The following is a 26,654-nucleotide window of genomic DNA, read 5'->3' on the forward strand; positions in this document are numbered from 1 at the left end:
ATGAAAAAGACAACGAGTGTTGAGAAAAGTTTTATTACCAAATTTGGAAGCAGTACCAACATAAAAAGAAAACATAAAATTTGTATATTTATTATTTACCTTATACCATCAATTTAATGTTGTAAAAATGAAGTTGTTTTTGTGGTAGTTGATGTTTTATAATGAAGACATCTATGTTTAAATTAGCTGCTTAACAATATTTTCTCAGTAACTTTGTACACAATTGTATGTTTTCAAGAAATGGAAAAAACCTAAACTTTTTGTTTTCCATAGTTTTAATATTGATGCTATTGGTAACCTTACAATGTATCAAAATGACGCTTTCTTTGATAATCTTTATAATGGGGATTTATATTTACGTTTTTATTCACTTGGACTTGTCTTGCGAATTATTTTACAAGCTTTATTTTCACTATTCTCAGGCTGTGTTATGTACATATACATTGCTTTATCATATATTTTGTATGACAAAAATTAGCCAAATGGGAGGGGGAGGATATATGACAGCCTCGTCGTCACCGTAAGCACACTTCTGATAAGATCGCTAACAAATCCTAAACAAACTTATATAACTTATCATGTTAATTCACTTACTCTGCTAGCGAGTATCAACTATTTATACTTCTCGTCAACCGAGAAATTTCACTCCCTTTATCATACATACAACCTATATCATTCTTCTCTACACCATTTGATGCAGCAAGACCCGGATTTGATAATGATGCATTTTAGAAATAAATATCCTGTTATTTAAGATATTTTACTTTTTTTTTTTTATTGGTTTGGGTATTAAAACCCTGTTTGAATAAAATAAAACAAAAATAACTTTCAAAACACGATCATGTATTAGAGAAGTTTTTTTTTACAAATACTTAAAAGCAATTTTACCTCTAATAAAAAAAACATAAAAGCTAAATTTAAGTTTACATTTCATATATTAATACTTCACAGCTGTTTGTCCAGTATTATTATTCATCACTTGTACTTGTCCCATGGATTGGACCCAGGTTGACCAATATTTATTTTAAACTTGGCTTTAATTTGACTAGTTCCAATTCAATGTTAATTTAAAACTGGTATTATATAAATAAAATAATATTATGATCATAAATTACAATGTCAGATCGTTGTGCTCTCCTTTGTTATGTATATATATATACACACACACATTATACATATTATATTTACAAAGAAATAAAGAATAATTTACTCTAAGTATAAACCAGATCAAATGTTCGAGAGAATATCCATTACATTATTTGGAAGCATTGTCTCCAAACGATCAAGACAATAGTTTACTGGTACTATAATCCACATGCATATCTACAAAAATTAATGACATTTGTTATACAATTTTTATAGATTCCTTAAGTGATTAGAATTTTAAACTTAAATTTGTATTGAATATTGCAAATATTAACTTACAATATAAACAAGATTTCCTGTGAACTGTGGATGGAGATATATCAGCAGAGCGAGTAATGCTGAAAAGGAACTTAGTCCAGCCGTAAAATGAATAAAGAATGGCAAATCCTTTTTTGGAAAAACGCTTACTTTATGATAAGCTAAATAAACAAAAATACATAAATAATACTAGAAACATAAAATAAACAAACATTATATTGAATGAATTACTTGGCAGTAGCTCTCTGTCGGCCAATTCAGTACATGTGGGATAGGGATGGAACAAATATCCTTTTTCTAAAGGGTAGGGAATTTGGTTAAATGCACTTTCCCATGTTACACTAAGCACGGCCAATGCTCCTTTTACCCGTTTCCAGTGTGCTAAGTGAAAAAATGCGTACGCCACAGCTTCCGAATCTCCTCTTTTTAGTATGTGTTCAGGAGGGAAAATGTATGATTTCATTTCCAGTAAATACTAAAAAAAAAAAAATACTATACAATCATAGAAGAAATACAATTACGTTACATTGGCTTATAAGAAACTAATCATGGGTTCAAAATGTTAAAACATTTAAAACTATCAACTTATTGAAAAAGTTTTTATCACTGAAAAATTGATTAGTCTAAACTGTGAATGTCTGTATTAGGTAATTATTATACTAATTTGAATGATGTTATTTTGGAACAAACAAATTTGTTAAGTATTTAAATAGATGTGAAGATTTTTTTTTAAATAAATAATAGTAGTGGCATGCCCAGCGGGTAGGCACGGACCTACACTGTTTTTAAATAGTTGCTATTACAATTTTTTGCATCATTAAATGTACCTAAATTTAAATAATTATAACTGGGCTGGTTCTTCATTTTGGCCCTGGGCACACTTCTGAATAATAGTAATATTTGAAATATAAAGATACAAAATTACTAAAATAATGCATAGATCTTTAAAATTTAAATATAATAATTTATGGTAACTAATAAGTCAGAGTTGTGTACATGGGAAATAAGATGACAACAGTAATATTTTATACATTTTAACATTTATAATCAATAACATTGAAATAATTATTTAGTTTCTTTTAATATACTTTTGGAACATGTGGATTAAATTCCACAGCTCGATGAATAGCTTCAAGTGCCACTTCTTCTGCTTGGGTAAGTCCTTTTTTCAATGTATTTCCTACATTATATCTGCAAATCAAATTTCTATTGTCTTAGAAGTAAATTTTAAAATAAATTATAACATATAGGCAAATTAAATGCAATACAATACTAAATACAAAAAATAAAGTTCATGCGTAGTTAACATTTTATGTTTATGATTATGAAAATGATTAATTATTTAGATTAAATGTTTTAGCAACTATTTAACACCCAATATTTTTTTTAACATCTTTAATTTTTAGTGATTTGTACAATTTTAATTGAAAATCTGATGATGTGTGTGAGGTTCATTTGTAAATATTTATTTGGTTTATAATTAAATAGAATACTAGGAATTCAACAAAGAAGTTACTTCAAAAAAATATCAACATCCCTCATGTGAATCCTTATATTATATTTGATTAACATAACACTAAGAAGTTTGTTGCTAACAATGTAATAAATGTTATTAGTTTTCATTAATCATTCTGATTATTGTAAAATGAACATTATGGTTTTTAAATAATATGAATTATGATTCTAAATTATCATTTATACAAAAAAAAAAATATATAATTCATACCTCATTGGTATCAATTAACAACTAATAAATATGATTTATAAATTCATGTTAAATACTAGAAACATATTCTTTCTTATCTTTTTTAAAAATATTATCAACTAAAACATTTCTACTCAGCACTACTAAGAAAATGCAACAACATTAGATATTCAAATTGTAGTTTATGAATATCTCAAGTATATTTACAGCAGTACAAGCTTATTTAACTAATTATCAATATCAAACAAAAGGCAAATATACATGCAAGGACTTGAATAAACCTGAAATTGTCTATGCAAAGAACATATTAATATAATCATATCAATAATAAATTTACTTGTCAGCGATAACACGGATTTTTAACAATGCAGAAGTATAACAGATGACCGCCGATTTAGGTAGATTTATATCATCGTATTTGGCTAGTACCGATTGTACATCGGCATATGACTGCGTTTCTAATAGTACTTCTATTAAGTTTTCGTGAACATTAAGTATGTTCATAATCGGAGGCATTTCCTTGCTTAACTGTTAATAATAAATCCTTTCATAAATATAGGTACACACTAACACCCCACACACATACTACATACATACAAGATTCATTATTTATATGAATTCATTAGGACATTATGATGAAGAGAAAGTTCCATATTAATTAAAAAATCAATAATAAATACATTGTAAGCTATAAATAAATCATAACTTTCCTTCAGCCATTAATACAGTGCACAAAAATTAATAAAACAATTTATCTAATAGGTACAACACGAAACATTATTAAATTTATTCTTAGTAACTTTATTAAACCCATGAAATGTTTCAATTGAATATTAAATTAGATAACAAATTGTTTTTAACAAATTTCATGTACCACAATATAAATATCTAAACAAAAACCAAACCACTCTCATTAAAAAAAAAAAAAAACATAAAATTAAACTGAAGGATAAATAAAGGAGTAATTGTTATAAAATTTAATTGTTTAAGATGCCCAGTACCAATTTAATTTTGTTTACAAAAATACACTCTAAGGGAATAGTAATCATGTCCTCAACCGAAGATCAACCAAATTTAATAATTTTTTTTTAACTAATAGAGGGTAATATTCTACAGACCACATTGAACTCGGTTTTTAAACATTTGAATCTCAAACTTTATATGTCTTTAAAAACGTTAATTTTAAGTTTTTTTTACAAATTATTTAATACCATTATATTTTAAAATAAAATAAAAAATACGGATTCAGTGCTAGCTGTTGAGCCTTCTTCTTTCATATAAAAATAGTGATCAAAATACAACAATCCTACAATACCTGAGAATTTTTCCTGCAAAGTCATGTTTGATCATCTAATACACTGTATCAACCTTCTTCACTAAAATAGTATATGACAGAAGATTAATGAAAAAAGTGTAATAATTAAGGTAGCAACTAAAATATAATATATGATTTTCAAATTGCGAGAAATTTTAAAATTTTTCACTGGGTCCCTTAAGTTTTTTTTTTCATTTTTGTAAGTTTATTGATTATTTAACATTCAATCCTTATAGTATATTCACTTTTTATATTTACTTCAAAGCGAGATTTCATTTACTAGATCAAACCAATTTTATTTTTCTTATCAACTTTATTTATGGTAAAGGAATTGTCTATTGTCTACAACTAGAGTTAAGACTACGTTGGCTGGACAACACGTATAAATGTAGTTATTCAGTTTTATCTAAATAATTTCAGCTCTATTTTATGATTATGTAAATACTAACCAGTCTAGTATTAACTACAATGTTATAATTATGTTATGATACTAAAATGACGTGCCAAATAGAGTAATATGTTTGATGCAAAAAAATATTTACTTAAAAAATATGTGAAAACTTTACCTACACCCAAATAGTTAAATTTGAGTAGTTTATTTTATGGTTTTATCAAATGTATGCGTAACTACAACATATCTTTAAGTCAAAGATAATGTACAGTTATAGTGATGGTGTATGTGAGTAATATATTAATTTTGTTATGCATTTAATTTATATTGTTTGAACACATTAATAATAACATAGAATTATCATTGATTTTGTAATATTTTTTTCTGTTAATTCAAATACATCTGTGTTGTTGGATATAACATAATAGTTGGTAAAATTAAAATAATAGTTATTAATAATAATGTATAGTCAACAATATCCTCACCATCAGGTAATTTTGACATTGCACAAGATTAAACAATTTAATACTAAAAACCATATTACATAACATAAATATATGCATGATTGTATAACCTTATTTATTATAAAATAAAGCATAGTTAAACAATAGTGGATGCTCTTTTTGTCATTCACCTTATATTCAGTTTAAGAAGCTTAAGTATTTCAAACTAATTAATGAAATGTACTGATTGTACAGAAATGTAAAGATGTTTTTATTAGTTATATACCGACAATGACTTGGACCATAACATGAGTTTTGAATAGATATCTTAAGTATGAATAATATAATTAAATTTATTTAAGTTACAAACTAACAAAAACCACTTAACAGATTTTAAAATCCATAATGCATAATGTGTATTGAATATTATTATTTAACGTAAATTAAAGTGGACAATGAACATGAACCCAAAATATTAAAATGCGATATATTTTAGATACATTATCCAAATTATATAATTACAAAATAAGTTAAAAATTCACAAGAGTTATCCAAATTAGCATTTTTCATGCACCAGATTATCATTTTACTATTTCAATAATTAACAGTGCGCATGGAATGAGGAATGTAGTAATGCTCTTTATGAAAACTTAGTCCAATAGTATTAGTTAAATTGTTATTCAACCATGTGTAGATGTATAAAGTTTGAAAGATTTAAAAAGTATTAACCAACATAATTTCTGATAAACAATTTAAAATATGTAATTCCATATTTTTCATAAATATGATTAATATTAAAATTTATATTGATTAATTTGACAGAAATATAATTAAGTAATACACATTAATCAACATTTCTTACTAAATCTAACTTGATATTATTTTCTTAAAAAAATATATAAAAAAATGACTGAAACAAAGACAATAATTTAAACATTAGATACTTAAATTGAAACAGGAACCTTCACTTGTCATAATTTTAAATATATTAGAAGTTTAAACATGATTGACATAAAAAATATTATTTAAAGATCTTGTACGTTTAATAATACCCAAAATCAATCACTTAAAATAATATTTATGACAGCACATCACCAACCAAATTAGGTTGTTTTTAATCAAATATTATTTGAAGAATTATTATTGTTAAGCATTCTTATAATAAATTAAAAAGTTAATTGTTAAAAGAATATTTGTGTATGATATTATTAACTTACGTCTCTAAACATTTTCACAGCTTCTTTTAACTTTCTTAGTTTCCTACAACACATAGCTATACGTCTTTTGATATATATCAAAACATTTAGATCTCGTCCTGAAATAAATAAAAAAAATATTCTAGGTAATATCAATTAATTATGAAAGCATAATAATTTTGCATATTATTTTGTAAAAATATTACAAAAATGAATAAATGCAATAATTATGATATTAACATCAGTGGTGTAAGCAATCGCCAAACATTTTACCCACCTATACCTTCATTATTTTTTACTACCTCTAGAAAGCTGGTAGTAATTTATTATGGTTTTTATTTTATAAAAATAATTAGATCCTGCTTCAGGATTTTAATAACACCTACCCTTAACCATCAACCAAATGTTATAAACACGTCTCGTAAGTTCATGCACAAAAAAATTGGCAAAATATGCATTTATATGCCCTTACATTTTTAAAATATGCACTCAAAATAAGTTAAAAATAACAAGAAACTTTTCAAATATTTGTCTTAAAAATTTTTTTATGAAATAATATGCGCTATAAACTCTAAAAAAAACATTTATATGCCAAATATGCCTTTACACCCATAACATGCAACAACATGCATTATTAAACTTTATATTATTATTAATATTGCTATGAAACGGATTTGTATCTCAGTAAGCATATTTTCCTGTGTAGCAAAAAAAAAACATGCAGATACATGAACTTACGAGCCTTGGTTATAAATAATAATATAACAACATTTTATTAATTTTATCATTATTAGAATTTGATCATCAAATTTTGATTTGTTCATTTAAGAATTTACCCATAACATTTTACAGCCTGAAATGTACAACGCTTACATTGTTTATATGCAAGTCACACCACTAATTAACACCAAGCTATCTGTGGTATCTAGAAATTCAATGTTATAACATATACATATTTATCAAATTGTAAAATAATACAAATTTTTTCTCTTATAAAATCTTACAATATACAGGTACTTCTACAAGTAGACAAATATATTTTATATTTAATATATAATTAAGAACTCTCTATGGTACTTAGTTGTGACAGTATCCTCTGCAACGTTGATTTAAAAATTAAGATACTATTAGAGTTAGAGACTTGAAATCATCAATTTATTTTTCTAATTCCCATTTGTTTATCTACTGAGCATATTATCAATATACCATACTATTTTATTTTGTACTAATCGTATAAGTATACAATTTGTAATAAAACATAGTTTTTTGTAAGCATTACAAAACATAATATAAATTATAATGATCGAATAATTTTATTTGAAAACCTATCAATTCAATGTTAGTTTCGCTTATTTAATCTAAAGAAAATTACACAAAATTATTAAGATTATGATATATAAATGGTTGTTATAAATTATAATTATAAAAAACTTACTGTGTTGCATTTCAATATTAGAATCCAGATGATGAGATTTTTGTGTTTTTTTGTAGTTAGCTTCAGCTAGTTTTAAAGCTTTACGTAAAATTTTTTCTACTTTTAACATAGTTGGCGCTTCTTCTTCAGCTAACATGATAAGAGCTGTGACACAGTCAGCATTTTTTTCTAAAGCCAAATGTGCAGCTTTCACTCTGGCAGCAGGTACCCTTTCTCTCCATGCGGCTTGCATTACTTAATTAAAAATAAAGTATAAGTGAGTTTTGGCAATACATTCAATAACACATATTATAATGGCATATTTATAGATATATTGTTTTACTTTCGTAATCTGGTTTTCCATTATCTGCATCACAAATGAAAAATGCCTGATGATCTTGAGCTGATAAATTCATATCGTAAAATGTCAAAGGTTCTCGTTTGGTAACATTGTGGTATCTTGAATATTCTGCACCGCGAAAAAGTCCTAATGGATTCCTCCATACTTTACATTCTAAAAAATTAATAATTTGAATTTAAATAAAATTGTATACTTATAAATAAAACAAAATAGGGTTACAAACATTATGCACTAAGGAATGTGGTTCTGAACAATTTTATAAAAGTCAACATAGATATATTACAAAATTGTAATAATTGACCTCCTAAACTACCTAGATTCTGTCCAACAAGATGTTTGACCAGACGTTAAACAATTGCAGTGTAGGGATTTGCAGTAGTGTATTCTCTCTGGATAGAGTATAGTAGTAACTAGTACCTATAACTTATAAATGGACAAACTAGGAGATAATCCATATAGTGTTTTATATTTATAATGAACAGCAAAGTAGGGGTACAGTACAGGATCTACAAAATGTGAACGTGGTAACGAACAAACAGAACACATACTCATGAGCTCTTTAAATTCAGCGATATTAACTAGCAGTCATAACTAGTTTTAAGTAGAAATAGAATTAATAGAATGACACAAAACAAAATTGAATTATAAAAATTAGATTACTATCGCATATAAAAAAAAGAAGCAAACTCTGATATAAAATCCAAGCCCTCTATAACACTCATTCCATTAATTCTTGCACCAATCATGTTCTTATTAAGCTATTTAGTTGATATTATATAATATATACCTGGTACTTGTTGATTATTATCGTTACCTCCACCAATCCATGGACTAATATAATTGAGTGAAAACTGTTCAATAAATGATACTCCATACTTTTGGAAATATATCCATTCCAAAATCTGAAAACAATAATTTTTATAGCAATTCTCCAAACCAAACATTTTATATTATATAAAAGCATACCGCTGTCATTACTCATTGCTAAGAAATGTCTACAATAAAAAACAATTGAGTATACATAAATTAATTTTGAAAATTAAATGTTTACAATATCGGATATTCTCATTGGACTATTTTCTTATTTTGTTGTAATTCAAAAACAAACAACCGCAGAAACTTGAAATTTTTACAAAATGTTAATTTTATTTTTTAACATACATGATATCATTATTTAAATATTTGTCTCTTTTTTTGTTTGGCTATTTATGGAAATTTCAAATTTTTATTTTTATTCTAAAATTGTTAATAAAAAATGTTGGGTTTGGCTTAAATGTTAGTCAAAACACTTGAAAGTATAATACAAAAGCCTCATAAGTTTTGAGTATAGCAATTAAAAAATAATTAAGATAAAATATAAGCCCAGGTTTTATAAGCATTTAAAATTTTAAAGTTCACATTTTGACGATTCTTCAAAATTAGAATAATTTGGCAAACCTTTTATACTTAAGAATTTATCAAATGTTCAATTTTTATAGCTTAGGATTTAAATTTAAAGAAAAGATTTTTTATAAGTAATTCATATTATAACTGAAAAAATATATAAATACAATTTTTTAAGACATTTTAAGTTCCAATTTGTAGCAATTTAAATATTTAAAGACTTGTTTTTCAATTGAAATGTTAATTCCTTTATATTATATATAAAATGCTAAGGCTGGGGAAGTTAACAATTTTTTTAAATGCGTTAAGTTAAGTTATTATAAGAAAAAGTAAGTTAAGTTTAAAATTATGGAAAAATAAATTAACTAGGTCAAAATCAACTTAATTAAAAACTATTTTCAAATCTTTTCTGTTCAAAATATTTATTTAAACGTGGTCATTTTGACTCTAGGTCTTTCGACTCATTGGTCGATTTTCTTTTAAATATTAATTAATATGAAATGTAAATAATAACAAAAAACAACACAGTGAAATTACAACAAATAAATAACTCAAAATCGACAAAATTTTAATAGAACCGCGGTACAGCACTGAATGAAACAATGAGTATAGTAAAATAAAAATACCGTAAATAACAATACCAAATTATAAATCATGTAGTATAAATATTTTTAATTAAAACGTTAACAAAGATGTTCAGAAATATTTTTTTCCCCGTGAGTTATTTTAATAATTTCAAGTTATAACGTATTTCTCAGGATGTGTGGTGTATATGTTAAAATGTCACTAATAACTAATGAGGAATGATAATTCCATAATGGTTTACAAGAAAACTAATTAAGTATACAAACGTAGCGACAATTAGTACTTATCTAAACATAAATATAAATGTATATTAATATTATATAATAATATGTTCAATGTTCTTTTTCAATATATAATATACCACTGATATACATATATTCAATATGAAAATATGGCAATATCATACAAATTCATAGTATATAGTATATTAGTATATACTGTATGACAAATTTAAAACTATTAATTATTATTATGTGCTGGTAGGTAATGGGTACCATACTATAATTGGATACAGGCTATCAACAAAATTGAAAATACTTATACGTATATATGTGTATAATGTATATGTCAAACTCAACCGGTAATAATAATTATTTATTAACTATACATTTTCCCATTTATTTACTATAATCTCTAATATTTCTCAATCCAACAAAGTTATAACTCAATAAGTTCTATTAAGTAGGTGCATAAGAACCACTAAAAAAAAAAAAATAATACTAATTTTACTTTTAATAGTCATGAACTTTTTAATTTAATAAACACTTATCAACATTAAAATCTTACTTAATTGAAAGTATTTTATCTTTATTTTTTAAAAATTATTATTCACGTAGACACATGTAACATCATTAATAAACAATATTAGAACTCTTACAATATTAAATAGACAACATATAAACACAAATTTTAACTACCATAGTTAATTTCTAATTTCACTTTATAAGTGTATTTTAGTAGAATAATTTAATATTTTAAATTTAACATATGTAAAATAATATATATACTAAAAAGTAAAATCATACCATTATTAAAGCTGAGATGAATGATGAAGTTGCTGTAAGAGCAATGTAAAATTTTGGTGTCAATGAATCCATAAAAACTGCCACTGTAAATACATAAATAAGGTTTTAAAGAAAACATAAAGCAAAATTATACATATCTTAATATTAATGTAAAAGTTATAAATGTTATAATAAATAAAAATAAGCAACTAAAGAATACGCATAATGAAGGTTGTGAATTTGTATCAAAATTAATTTGTTTTAGTTTATTACAATACATAGATAGCTTAACAGAAAGTTTGCATTACATAATAAATCATTTTTACATTTTAAAGAGTGTTTTAGCATATTAAAAAAAAAAATTTTTTCAGCGTTTTAGGTTATACTTTGTTCTTTCTAATGCATTTCATATATTTCAATAATTTCGGTGTATTACCCTACTTGAACAATTATATTTTACATTACAATAGCAATATAAATGTGTTTTTACAATTTGATAAGGTAATTAGAATTATGATACCATCACATTACAATTGAAAATTTAAAGAAAATAAACTAGGTAGATAGATATAATATAGTAACAATCTATAATTGATATCCAATTTATCTTTTAATTAGTTTGAAGCAATCATTTTTTATTTGAAAACTAAGGCGATAATTAAGACGAATAATGTGCCCAAACAATGTTTTTGTTGTTTTTAGTATATAGCTACTTAAAAAAGGAAAAAAAATAAAATGTTTCAGCATTTCAAGCAAGTAAAACTACAGCAAGTTTTAAATACTAAGTTAATCAAGAATTAACAATTTATAATTTTTATTTATTTACTAACAAAATTATTCAATATAATAATTTACAACCTATGAATTCTGAATATTTTAATTTTTAGCCCTTTTTTTAAAATAGGACCTGACATTTTTTTATGATTATACAAAAGTATTTAAAGAATGTGGAGAATTAAGTACCTGTAGAGCCTAGTCATAAAAAAATTCATTATTTAAATTGATCAAACAAATGGATATTGTACATTGTCTAATGAAAATACCACAAGCATATTTTAGATAGATTCCTCCCATCAAATGTCTTTATGATGACATGCGTAAAAGAGACATAAAGTTTATAGGCAGTCGACAATCAAATTGTTTCTTTTTTTAAGATATTGTATCTACTTTTTATTTACGACAGTAAAAAAAAATTATTATGATGTAACTATGGCCCTTTAAAAGTAATGATATAGTAAATTATTTATAGCAAACAGAACCGGGTCTAACTCCCTATTTAACAATTAACCAAACAAATCATTTGGAACAATTGAACTCGCTTCTAAATCTAGATGGTTGTTATTTAACCATAAAAAAATAAAAAGTGGATATCATTGAATACCACCTTAGCATTGCCTATGATTAAAATGCTGATATCTGATATCTGCCAGCGGTATCATCACCTATACTTACCACACTGAACCGAAGGGAGCCTAACAGGCGGCTTCCCTAACAGTCAGTACACCCTTAATGTAAGATCGTGAGTTATCACCCACCTACGTCCCAGATGGCTTTTTTCCGCAAACATTCCCTGGTGTAGCACACAACCAAAATAATGGCCAGATACCACGCCCACCACAATTTCCTCCAAATCCAACCGATGAACGTCTTGACCATTTTCGTACAGGCCCGCAGAGATGTGGCTCAGGTAACTTACGACTGCGACGGCGGTTGGACGGACATTACCGGTCGGCGAAAGATAACCCACCGGCGAGCTCGACAAACCGACCACTGCAACAACGAGAAATGTATTGTTTAAACGGCTTCCAACGACATCGACATTGACATGAGTACGACGGTGGGGTCGGGTGACGACGAAGGAACGGTGATCAAAGAACAGATGGTAAAAATTAAAAAGTAAAAACGCCGAACCCGTACGTACAAAAGAGAGCGGAGCAAACGCTGTTTATGCCGCTCGGCCGATCGATACAGGGCTTATCAGTGGGCCGTTGGGACAGTATTCGACGCTCAGTGATACGTGAAACGTTTCACCGCCAAGTGGCACTGCACCAAATAGTGGTGACAACTGACTACAGATCATAGAGTAATGCAACAGTTGACCATAAGCGACTGTGAATAATTGACTGACGACCACAAAGCAATTTTTACTGCAATAGACAAATTACATTACTTACAATAAGTTATAAAATGTTTAATAATATACAGTGGTCCTCTAAATACCCGACACTCTCGGTCGCCGTAATTTTCTCCGTTATTTAGAGGTGTCCGCCATCCAAGGGGAGGGGGGGCAATTCTCGAATAATACTCGGAGAAATTAATAACTACTTATGTAGAGCATTTATTATTTATATAATATTTTTAATGATATTTGTTTATTTGTATTATTTTAATGCAAATACCTATTAATAATTGTACATATAATTATTTAAAATGTATGATACCTACTATTGTGTACATATGTAAAAATTAATGAAAATGTAAAATTGACAATTTTAAGATAAACATTTACATTTATTGAAAAATCAATTAAACTAAGCTGGTTGAAGACCCCAAGTTTTGTAAACAGCGTCGTAGCGTCTTTCTTAGCTATGAGCCTATGATATCCGCGATTGTGTTTTACTAACACTAAACTTGTCTGCAAACGCCCATCTGTATAACATGCTCGAAATTCGAGATTGTCAAATTTTTACTTTCAGTCTTAATCTTTTTCGTTTATTGGCTTTTGTATACTATACTACGTTCGTATAGAATGGAATCACCAACACAAGTAAGACAACTTCACAGAATATAAACTAGAAAAATGTTTTCAACGAAGAGTTATTGGATGGATAAAATAAATATAATTGTTTAATAATGTACTGTAGTAAGGTTATACTATTATTTATAATAGTATTAGATTAATAGATATTTACTAAGGTATTTTACGATTACTCTATATTTACAATAAATATTATTAAAATCAAAACTGCCATAAAAGTTTCCTTTTTTAGAAATTAAGTAGGTACTTCGTGTTGATTTGTAAGTTATGTAATCTAAACTTACTGTAGATGTAAAAGTATAAGATGTTGTTATTTTTTAAATAACGTTTTTGAAATATTATTTGAAATAATATTAGTTAATATAGATACATCATCTTTGCGATAACTGTGCGACCTTCAATATTCATAGAAACACTAAACCGAATAAGGTAAAAGGAAAATATGACTTTTTAGTTGTGGTCATAGTGATAGTGTAGGTATTAAAAAACTACTAGTGTTTGTGAGTGCTGATTTAATTCTGGTTGAATAGTTTATTTCTTATTGTTATAAATATAATTGAGTTAACTATCAAGGAATTATAGTTCTGTAAAAACAAAAGAAAAATGGATTATATTAGAGATGAAATTTTTTATCAACAATAAGAAAAAAAATCCATACATACTATAAATATCTGATGGAAATTTAAAGAATCTTAGGCCAATGGTTTAACAAACTGATTTTGTCAAAAACTAGTTTTTTGTAAAAAGTCCTTCTAATTTTTTAAAACTGAACTCTGGGAATGCAACATTTACTACTGAATTAGTAAATTGTCTGTTTTTCTAATACAAAATATAATAGCCATAATATTTTTACTTTGTACCTTAGAAAAAAAAATTGCTAAAATTCCTTACAACTATAATACAGTGACAAGAAACATCTTTCTAGATTTGGAATCATGATCATTCGAAAAGGCCATTGTACAATTTTTTCATGAATGCAGTACTCACATATGAAGTTGATGACTTAAAAATTCAACAATTTTTGTAAGATCATACGAACCCAGCAATTTTATTGCTTCAAAAGACTAAACACTAATATACAATATAACTAGTTGTTTCAGCATAACAAGCATCACATCATTAGATTCAAAATACTATTTGTTACCTAAATTATTATGTTAAATTGATTGGCTATGGACTTAGTCGTTCCAAAAATAGCTACAGACCATAGTTTTAAATATTTTTTTTCAAATATGTACATGTAATTATAACATTTAAATTATTTAAAAATTAAAACAAGCCTACATAATATAGATACCTAAAAACATGTTAAGTAATATTACTTTTATTTTTGGTAAAAGCATAGAGTCCTCTGTGTTTGTGTGCTGTACTAAATATGTGAATAAAAATAGGACAAAAATTAGGACGTGAAGGACGCCACTGCTATACTCCGGCCCACAAGATATCATTACCGTGTCCCAACTGCAATATGTTTGATCCCGCGCATCTCCAAGTATTTTGACAAACACTGAATGGCACAAAGTGGGGAAATGCCATCAGTCTAAACAAGCGAAAAGGTTATGGTCTCTTGTGGGCTAAATAATATAGTTAGACATAACATTATAATTTAAAACAAAATTCATAAAATATGTGTTTTAATTTCTTAACAATATTACAATAGTTATTCAAATAATACATTAGGGTTTCAATAACGTAATACAATAAATGGTCATACAATTTTGATATTTTATTTTAAAACATATTAGAACTCTCATTTGTAACAATACCTGCATTAATAATTTGGAAAACATTGATAGTTTTTATATTTTATACATGACATATGAAAATAATAGTCGATAAAAAGGCACAATAGATACATTATTATAAAAATGGCTCATTTACAAACATCCTTAAAATCTTTGAAAATGAATATTAGTCAGCTTTAACTTATTTATTTGTTTAAATTAAGTAAATTATAAATAAAATATTTGCTGGTCGTTATTATTGTGCAATTTCTTCTTATAGAGTAAGTAGATAAATAGTTTTTTTTAATAGATGTGATATTATTTAAATTGCAACCAATATCTAGGGGATTTTTAAAAATATAAAATTAAGAAAAATCAATTTGATTTGAGTTCTATTTTTTTTTTTTTAACTATCGATAAATAATCTGAAACTAATTTTTATCCTAAAAACAGTTTTTTTTTATTGTTAATTAAATTAATCATTATTTTGAAATTACAATAATATGATGGAATATATAAAAAAAAACATTATCACATATCAGTTCATGAGTATTATACAATCTAAACATTCTAAACAGTAACCATCTGATTAAGATACCAATATACCCTATGAAATTTCATAGGCATTGGTTTTTTTATTAAATGTAGTTTTAAACAAATTGTAAAAATTGAATTTACAACAATAAAAATTGTATTCTTGTTAAATTAAATAAATATGTGCCAACATGACATATGGATGTGACTTCAGTCAAATAAACTATATAAAACTATTATATTTATTCATATTTAGCAACAAGAACCATTAAGTAAACTCCCACTAATAAAGCTAAAATTTCTTTAATGGACTGTTTGAAACTTGAGTCTTCTAAAAGACTTGGTATTACGTTTACAGTTGCAATATAAATGAAACCACCAGCTGTAAATGGCAGTACCCACGAATTTGCAACTTCACCTGAGAAAAAATAAACATTAATACACTAACGTTTACTAAAACTGTGCTCCTGTTGTTTTTTTTTTAATTTTTAGGCAAGTTTTAGTTAATCAAACTGTATAAAAGTAAATAAAAACTCTGCCTAATCATATGGCATAACGTAAAGTGGTATTTACTGATATCCATACATATTCTTATATTTTTAAATGTTCTGTAATTATTTATTACCAATGGTTTTCATAAAATCTACAAAACCATAGTATTTTTAGTGTATTTATCATGGAATAATTTAAAATCACTATTAATTGACTAAAAATAGTTTATACAATATTAATAATTGTCTTTAAAGTTCTAAAAACAATAAATGAGCTTTATTAATGTACAAATAACATACTTGTTATTTTTATTTGTAATTATCAACTAGAGTCCCAAAGTTATTTAATAATTTGCATATTATACAGTAAATTTATTTATAAAAAAAAAAATGTATCATAAATCATAATATAATGTTCACAAGTTAACATAAAAATACTATTTTATTTATTTTAAACATTCTTGTAATTAAAAAAAATTCAGGTAATAAGAAGTCGTATAAACTTACTATCTTTTCCAAAAGTCAATGACACCAATGTTCCACAAATTGCTCCTATTGCAGTTAATAACTGACATTTCATAGCCTGTAAAAAAGAACAAAATTGTTTGGTTAATTTATAAATGTTAAAATAAAATTTAAGTAAATAAACAAATTAAACAATTAGATAAAAATTAATAATTCTAAATTGAACTATGAATGGTATTAATAATAATATTGTTGATGATTATCTAAAATTTTCAGAATCCAAAGTAAATTTAATTGATTTTTTATTTTTCATGAATATCCTAGCCACTAAGCCTTGTCATACATACTACATTCATAAATTATTTTAATAGGGTGGAAAGTAAAGCACTAAAATTATTTTTAAAAAGTAATTTTGCTACAGTATTTGTAATTTGCGTTACGTCATTACCCAACACTAATTATTACCAACTATTCATTTAATGTTTAAAAAGGACGTCAAAACTGGCATGTGTTGTTTCCGTCTTTCAAACACACAACACAGCATATCTGCATTGAGAAGAATATATTATATGTTGTTAGCTTTAGTTTTAAAGTAAATTGATCTATTATTAAACTTAAATATAAGAATATTATCTAGATATTTATAGATATTTAAATTTTGATGCAAGTTATAAGCATTTTAAAATTGCAGTATTTTAGTTTTACCACACTAAAATATTATAATATTTTACAAAGCTATAACACACTTTGAAATTAATTAATAAAAGTATACGTGGTGCCCTAAATAATATTCTACTTGACCTACTTACCTTTAAGTTTGACAATAGGTCAATTCACTAAAATATTAAAGCTAACAACACTAAGTGGTTTCCACTGAACAGATATAGTGTAAATAACTCATTCTACTAATTAAGTTAGGTAAATTTAGACTTGAAATGTTAATAATAATTTAACATTTTTGATCAGATGACTACCACTTTTTTTTTAAATATTTAAGACCTAATAATAATTTGGTAGGGTAAATTACGAAAAATAATCACAATAATATTTTATTAATTGAGAACACATTTTAGTGTACAAAACAATTGAATACATAATATACTTAAAGCTGTATGTTTACAAGTATAATTAATTTTTGCTCACAAACTGTTAACCAATTTAAAAATAAATTTACTCACATTTGCCTTCGAACTACCTTCTTGAATTAAAATTGCATAATCTCCAATCTCGTGTGGGACTTCATGAAGTAATACTGTTATTGTTGTAACTATACCAATATTTTGACCGGCTAAATATGCAGCACCAATAGCAAGTCCGTCAGTAAAGTTGTGTGTAAAATCAGCAACAACATTTAACCATCCAGCTACTGATAAACTTTGTTTTGGCACTATAAAAAAATATAAATATTTGATTTAAACCAAACACATGTACATACAATATTTAATACAATTTTACTCTATTAATTTAAAAAAATAAATTTTTAAAGCCTAATTATCTAACAAAATTAGTAGTATATTGTTAAGGTAAGATTTTTAAATTAAGTTGATATTCCATGTAAAATTTAAAAGAAATTCAATATTTTATTTACACATACAAAAACTTCAACAACTGAAGTTGCTTCTAAATATCTGTATAAATGCCTATTAAACGCATTTTAATTATTATATTATCATTATATACATACAACCTAGTTTTCAAGTTTATTTAAACAGAAATTAGATTAGATAAAATATGTATTACTCTAATATGTGTGTATAATAACATGAAAAAAAATCCAAGAATAGGAACCACATGATGACATTTACATACTTCTTAGTTCTTAGTAGTAATAAGTAATTCTTACTTTACTATAGGTACTTTAAAATATATAGAATATTTAATTATATATCTTTGATAAGCTATCAATATTGTTATATTTGAATGGAATGTTTTTATGATTGCTTTGATAGTCATTCAATCAATTTAATTTGGTTTAAAATGTATTAGGTGTAATTCTTGGTAAATAACTGAGATCGGGTGATGTTGATACTGAGATATTGCTGTTCATCATGTTATTTAATTTTATTTTTGTTTATATTTACAATTTTAAATGTTTAGTTTATTAAATATCATATACATAGGATATTAAGATGAATAAAATATGATGTTAATAAAAAAAAAGTATTATAGTTGAAATGTTGATTTGTTTGTTTATATATAGTTTCGTAGGCCATGGCCAATAGTACAATTCAGGTTCAAATGATCAATTAAAACATATAATGTCACAATAATACCTCATGGACCCATAAAAATGTAATTGGCCCATAGTAAAAATAATTCCCAGTATAATAATAATAATAATGATAATTTATTGGCCATATGTAGTTACATTTTACAGTAATAACAAAAATATTAAGTATAATGGCCCAACTTACCACTGAGGAAATTGGTGAAAATATATAAAAAATACATAAAATAAAATAGATTTTGTTGTAATATTTGTAGGTATACCTAAAACTGTTGAAATAATTCTCTACCAGGCTATACTAAGTCTACTTAAACTATATTATATTCAAAACCTAGTGTCTGGTTTTTTGTCAGTAAAATAACATCTTTACAGAGTTAATATAAGTAATAATGATTTAAAACTTTAAGTTTAATTATGAACCTAGCAAATAAAATGAAGTATAAATTTACCTATTAGGCCAAAAAAGAAATGTTACTTACTTGCAAGTTTCACATTTTTGTCATTATTTTCATCTTCGTCTTCATCATCACTTAACTTTTCCTTAGGGCGTACAGATGAATGCGAATGGCTATGACCACCTTTTATCACTCTAACCATTTTCTCAACAAACAAGAACACCAATATGCCGGCTAGAATCCACAATCCCACCCCAATCTCGTTGCCGTGGTCATGGCCACCTTCCGAACTATGTGAATCAGCACTGCAATGCTGACCGTGATCATGGTGGTGGTCATCATTACTGTGGTGATGATCCCCATGACCGTGGTGGCTGTGTGTGGACAATGAATGCGGGATTAAGTGCAGGAATGCATCGCCCAATAATCCACCAGATGCAAAACTCAAGAGCACCTTCAGAAATGACTTGTGTTCGTCCTTGTTATCGATTGGAATGAAGAATAACACGAAAAACGGCAGTACGCTAATGGCGACGGTGGATGACAACGCTTTGACCCACAGCATTGAGTCGACGGTCGGCTTGGACACGGACTTCGCTGTATGGTGGTCATGGTCGTGATCATGGTGGTGGTGGTGTCCGTGGCTCGAACAAAGTTTCGGCAGTCCTAGGAACACAAACGCGAACAGCAGCGTCCAGCAAACGTACTTAATGCACTTCTTTGACAGCATGGCTATTTGTGATTAATGACTCGCCGAGTGATTTTGATTCGTTGGATAAGGACCGGCGACAAACAGGAACCCTACTAAAATTAATAACAACAACGAAAACAGTGACGTCGAGTTGTCATTTCATGCGTGTAAGCGGCCGACGGACGAAATGGCACGTCGTTAGTTTCGAGGGGAAGATAACGACGACCGTAGACATTAGGAAAGAGTGCGAGACACGGACGGACGATGAACGAAGCGGGCGATAGACAGATAGTAGAGAATAGTGAGCGAGAAGGCATGATTGAGAAAGTGGTGGGGAGAAAAATGCCAGTTGATAACGGAGCCGGAAAGCGTCGTGTTAACTTTACTGTTGAGTGATATTTGATAAGCTATGCAAGGAAAAAACAATGAAAAACACGATTTCGATTATTACTTATTGAAATTCCGTTCGTAATGATTGCAATTTGTAGGTACCTACTGACTACCAGTTACTATACCCACCTATTAATTGGACTATTCCCAAAAATGTCCCCATGGAAATGACTGGCGTTAAAAATCGAACGCAGGGTGATTATAATTTGTTATATTAGGTATTCAATATAACAAAGTACTACCTAATAAAATTATAAATAGGTATTATAATAATGTTTTATTGTAATTTACTAGAAATTCATCAGACACACACCAATGTAAAATTTAAATAGTGGTACCTAGATATATCTGTACCATTTTATATTTTTGTTTTTCGTAAACATTTGAGTTAAATTAGTTTAATGGTTATAATTAAATTATAGGTACGAAACAATCAACTACAGATAAATTATGTACCTACACCTGTCCATCAAAAATGTTTAAGAACTTACTTACCTAAGTATAATAAATTAAAAATTAATTTTAAAACTTAAACACACCTGCTTATTATTTATTAATTCAATAATGATTAATATAAAATAAATGAGTTCATATAAAAATCGTAGTCTTATTGTTGTTAAATACATTATTTAATAAATTTAATTTTGAAGTCTATAAATGAATAAATGGTCATGATTTACTTAAATAAATAATACGTATCTACCTAATACAGATTATAGGTAAAGGTGTATCGTATATTCGTATTGTACATATTATTACATATTAAAATAAATATAAAATAAATTTTATTTTAATATTACCTATTTAAATAAACATAATATTTTTTGTTAAAAACTGTTCCTGTTTTTTTTTATGTTTGTTGTTCTATATGCATTTAAAACTAAAGTTTTTTACTTTTTTCCCCACAATAAAGTAGATAACTTTGCCAAATTAGATTCACTTTCCTATCACAAAAGATGTTAAAAAAGAAAACCTTATCGTTTTTACTGCCTAAAAGTTAATGACAGACATGCAAAAGAAGGTTTGTTAATTACCATGTATGTATTAAATTTTCAAGTTTTTTGATCCAGCGAAAATATTTTTATCGATATTTTTAGCAAAATACTAAAATTACAAATGTAAGTAGGCTTGTTAGTAGCTCAAAAAGAGTCTAAGAAAATATTGATAATTATTAAATATATTAGGTAAGTGAACATTTTAAGTAGGTATCTAAAGTTATTTGTTTTTAAATAACAAAAAAATTAGAAAATCGTTCCAATCGTTCCATGAGAAATTCTTAATTTAATGGTGAAAGGATCAGTTGTAAAATTTTAAATTTCAAAAGCTCATAAAAAATTAATATGACTTTCTACAAAACTTTTAGAAAAACTCATTAAGAATCTTGTATTATATATTTCAAATCTTAAATAATAATTTGCTAGTGTTCGGGATTTTGACTATTTTTATCAGAATTCTATCCTCATAAGCTCATAAATAATAGTATTGTCAACTCTTTTTTTAATTACATTAATACCAACTTATGAGAAACCTTGTATTATATTTTCAATTTTTTTGAACAAACGATAACAATAATTTATTTATCGGCAATAATTGAAAAAAAATTGAAATGTTTCATGTACATAAAATATTGATTGTTCGAAAAGAGTGAAATATTTTTTAAATGTTTTAATGTATGGCAAATGGTCTAACAAACATTTATTGACAATTTAAAGTATCAACGGTTATTCATTTTTGAGTTATCGAAAAAATACAAAATCAGTTTTTTCAAAATAATCTAGTTTTTTAACAACAGTAATAATACGAAGAAGAATAAATAAGAAAACCTACCTTAAGGTATCAATAAGTAGAATTCTGCGCCAGACCGATATAATAATTGCCTAATATTTTTACGTTTATATTTTCGTGTACAAAAGTACAATAGTCATGACTTCATGAGGTATCCGTATACGTAAATCGTGTCTACGTCATCGGTTGTTAACGATTAATTTGATGGCCTCAACACGATATACCGATATCAGCACCGCACATGTATGTGTTGTGTTACTACCTAGTACCTACCTATGTACCTACTTATATAGTTATGTAGGTATAAATATGGTAAATGTACACGTATTGATATTTGATATTTTAAGTTACAGCCTAACAACCATGGGTATACGTGTTTCAATTTTAATGGGATATATGGGTAGACCATTATTATAATGGCAGTATAAGCATGACAAATTAAATTTGATTTGTCATGTACATAACTACATAAGTAGGTACATAGGTAGGTACTAGGTAGTAACACAACACATACATGTGCGGTGCTGATATCGGTATATCGTGTTGAGGCCATCAAATTAATCGTTAACAACCGATGACGTAGACACGATTTACGTATACGGATACCTCATGAAGTCATGACTATTGTACTTTTGTACACGAAAATATAAACGTAAAAATATTAGGCAATTATTATATCGGTCTGGCGCAGAATTCTACTTATTGATACCTTAAGGTAGGTTTTCTTATTTATTCTTCTTCGTATTATTACTGTTGTTAAAAAACTAGATTATTTTGAAAAAACTGATTTTGTATTTTTTCGATAACTCAAAAATGAATAACCGTAGATACTTTAAATTGTCAATAAATGTTTGTTAGACCATTTGCCATACATTAAAACATTTAAAAAATATTTCACTCTTTTCGAACAATCAATATTTTATGTACATGAAACATTTCAATTTTTTTTCAATTATTGCCGATAAATGAGTATAAGTACCTGTCCCCTCCTCCACTTCTTATATTATTATTTTCCTGTTTTAAATTAATTACAATAAGCGTATGGTAAGCACATATTTTTGTGGTATGTTTACATAAATAATATGGCTGTAGCCCGGATCCCGTTTTACATAAAAGAAAATTCTCAAACGTCTCCTTTTTTTTGACAACACAAATTCCTTCCCATTTCATACAGAGTTATAGGACTATCACAAGAGGTTAAAAATGTATTGTAAATTTTATATTGTAAGTAAATTATAAAAATATAGGAGTATTATAAATCATAAATTAAAAATTAAAGATAAATTGTGTTGGATGGTGATTCTTAAACTTTGTATGGTAAGTTAACTATAAAAATAAGTGTTAGAACATTTAAAAATGATATTAGGTACATTTTTTTAGTATTATGTTTCTGGATGTAATATCCGTTTATAGGATAGGTAATTTTTTCTTAGCCCGAATTATTCACATTACTTGTACCTACATATTATGTTGCAGTATTATTAATAAATTATAAGTAACTAAGTAAGTAGATAGGTACCTACCTATTTACTAGATACGTATTAGGTACCTATATGGCAATGTAGGCTTTATCAAATAATTAATATATAGTTTGGTAACTAATAAGTTATAACTATAGGTACTAAGTTAAATAAATTAAATCAAAATATATTATACAATATTAGTTTAGCCATACGTTTTATTAATTGCAGTACATTAAGAAATAAAGAATAATAATTTAAAAATATGTTAGTAGGTAGGTAGGTTCCTATGTAAAATACTTTTTCGAAGATGTATTATTTTATGTTCACCTAGAGGTGAGATAACTAAGTTCTATAGTATCTTGTATCTAGATATTTTTTCAAATAATAATTTTAATAACATTTTAATAAGTGCAGATTCTTGTATACATATGGATATTCGTCAGTGGCCAGTAGGTATTTTCCAACTATTACCTCCAGACTACAGGCATGCAAATTAGAAAAGCATTATGTATAAAGCATTTTTGAAAAGGCTAAAAAATTGAACCATTGTTAAAAACCCATATACAAACACAGATAATGTTCTAATTTGTAAGCTAACAAAGCTATAAATGATCTGCTGAACACAGAAATAATGCTATTAAAAAATAATTCTAAGATTCTTAATAAAGGCAGTTCAGTAATAATCTATGAATGGTTAATTTGGGTGAAGTCTAATGATCACTATAAATACTTAAACCAATTTTTTAAAGTCATTCAAAAGTTTGTAGTGATCCTAGTAACAAGTTGTACTTGTGAGAGGTCTTTCTCTAAATTGATATAGTCAAATCCAAATTGAGATCTACCAAGAAGCAAGACAGATTGAATGTGTTGATGATATTAACAGTAGTTCTAGAACAGGAAATGGCAGTCAAAGTTAGTGATGATGCTGGAATAGACAATTTAAAAATAGCAGTCGAATTTAAGAGATGAATGTCATTATATTTTTGAGTGAAGTTCAATTAGATTATTTATATTATAAATATATACTTTTACATTTTTATTTTTTTTTATCAACAGTGACAAGTAATGCGGTTATATTTTTATTACATAGGTACTTAAATCTTAATTATTTTTTTAAGATAAAGTGACTATTATAAACATTTTGCCGATTTTATGGATTAGCCCCCCCTCCAGTTATTGTGGTGTGGGCGGATTTAGATTCTGCATACCTTGAACAGTACTTATGGCTCTGCCTATGAGAGTTCATTTGCTATGTTACGCACTTGTAAGACAGGTATAACAAATGTCCGTGTAGTGTCCTCTTAAAATTGCAGATTAGTATTTGTTATAACATGAAATAAATGTGCTTCTAGATAGTATTTTATTATAATTACACAAAAACAAATATGCAAATGTCTAGAAGACTTCTGCCCTACTTATTATAAGAACCGAATACATTTTAAACTGTTTTGAAAATTGGACATACCTGATTGTTGTACTGGACCCTTCAATTATTAAGATTGTAGCCTAGTCATTACAAGAATATGTTTTTTTTTTTAAAAGATGGATTCTTTTAAAACTATTTTCATGGACACATAAACTTGTTTAGTAAATGAAAATATAGGCAATTAGTTTCAGGCCATCATAAATTCTTAAGTTTAACTATTAATTTGTTTAAACTAATTAACCTAATTGGTAATTCATACAAATAGTTTGGTTTGATGTAATTTCTTAAATTGAATAATAGAAATAAGGTTTTATAATTGTATTGAAAAGGCTTAACAAGTGACTATCTACATTAAACACATAATTAAGAACTGTTTCTAAAAATGTTTTTAAAAAAAAGGTTTAAGTGACATGAATTGTGAGAAATTATGAACAATTGGACGATATATACCTTTTTAAGATAATATTTTATCTATTGCTATTTTCTTTATATTAAAAATAGAAAATATTACAATATTCTCTGCAGTAGTTTCACTTGCAATTTACAAGATCAAACATATTAGGAATAATAAGATTCTACTATATTTATATTATTGATGTCTAAACGACTTTTTATAATCTAAGAATTAGTGTCCACTACCTAAACTGACTATTGCAATACAAAAACATCACATAATTATTATTAGCAAAAATATTTTGAAGAACATTTAATAATGCTTTCATGATACATTTATAGGAATATAAATTGATAAACCAACAATATTATAACGATAAACAATCAAAGAATTTTTGATAAATAAAATTCCTGAATAGATTTTAGCTTAAAAATAAATTTTAATAGTGAACCTTGTTTAATGTACTTTTTTTAATGCATAGGTAACAAACATTAATTTTTCTAAAAAGTCCTTTCATACAGTATATAAATATAATTAGTTAAATATCTAATTATAAACAGATTGTTTATAATTATAATATAAGGATTTTTTTATCTAACGAATACAATGTATAAATCATTTTAAAATGTTAAATACAACAGTACTCTAATATAAAACTTATTTTTCTTCATAATGATTACATTGATTATCCATATAAACACTTGACAAAA

At 26.4% G+C, this 26,654-nt stretch overlaps 2 protein-coding genes across 2 annotated transcripts; both read right to left on the reverse strand.

Annotated features, from left to right (window-relative positions):
* Window positions 1-822: 822 nt before the first annotated feature.
* LOC111033141 (suppressor of tumorigenicity 7 protein homolog) lies at window positions 823-13,260 on the reverse strand. Its single transcript, XM_022313740.1, has 12 exons — window positions 13,123-13,260; window positions 12,737-12,971; window positions 11,223-11,305; window positions 9,017-9,131; window positions 8,212-8,382; window positions 7,890-8,123; window positions 6,476-6,573; window positions 3,447-3,637; window positions 2,493-2,595; window positions 1,636-1,879; window positions 1,426-1,565; window positions 823-1,323 (listed from the first exon to the last, which is right to left on the reverse strand). The coding sequence occupies exons 2-12, from the start codon at window positions 12,855-12,857 to the stop codon at window positions 1,228-1,230; spliced, it is 1,596 nt and encodes a 531-aa protein (XP_022169432.1). The 5' UTR covers window positions 12,858-12,971; window positions 13,123-13,260; the 3' UTR covers window positions 823-1,227.
* A 2,316-nt stretch (window positions 13,261-15,576) lies between these two features.
* On the reverse strand, window positions 15,577-22,845 carry LOC111033147 (protein catecholamines up-like). The gene is made up of 5 exons (XM_022313751.1): window positions 22,704-22,845; window positions 19,880-20,599; window positions 18,352-18,560; window positions 17,216-17,291; window positions 15,577-16,635 (listed from the first exon to the last, which is right to left on the reverse strand). The coding sequence occupies exons 2-5, from the start codon at window positions 20,523-20,525 to the stop codon at window positions 16,460-16,462; spliced, it is 1,107 nt and encodes a 368-aa protein (XP_022169443.1). The 5' UTR covers window positions 20,526-20,599; window positions 22,704-22,845; the 3' UTR covers window positions 15,577-16,459.
* Between the last annotated feature and the right edge of the window lie 3,809 nt (window positions 22,846-26,654).

Source organism: Myzus persicae, unplaced genomic scaffold (genome assembly GCF_001856785.1).
Source record: "Myzus persicae strain clone G006 unplaced genomic scaffold, MPER_G0061.0, whole genome shotgun sequence".
NCBI lineage: Eukaryota > Metazoa > Arthropoda > Insecta > Hemiptera > Aphididae > Myzus > Myzus persicae.

Bases quoted from the DNA above. Each gene is read 5' to 3' on its own strand.
- LOC111033141 (XM_022313740.1), bottom strand. From the start codon at position 12,857: ATGGTCAAGACGTTCATCGGTTGGATTTGGAGGAAATTGTGGTGGGCG. The intron at 1,880-2,492 runs GTATATTAAAAG...TTTTTTTTTTAG, and splicing joins TTAATCCACATGTTCCAAAA to TATTTACTGGAAATGAAATC. The intron at 1,324-1,425 runs GTAAGTTAATAT...TAATTTTTGTAG, and splicing joins CAGGAAATCTTGTTTATATT to ATATGCATGTGGATTATAGT.
- LOC111033147 (XM_022313751.1), bottom strand. From the start codon at position 20,525: ATGCTGTCAAAGAAGTGCATTAAGTACGTTTGCTGGACGCTGCTGTTC. The intron at 17,292-18,351 runs GTGAGTAAATTT...TCTTTTTTACAG, and splicing joins AAGGTAGTTCGAAGGCAAAT to GCTATGAAATGTCAGTTATT. The intron at 16,636-17,215 runs GTAAGTTTATAC...ATTTTTTCTCAG, and splicing joins ATTGACTTTTGGAAAAGATA to GTGAAGTTGCAAATTCGTGG.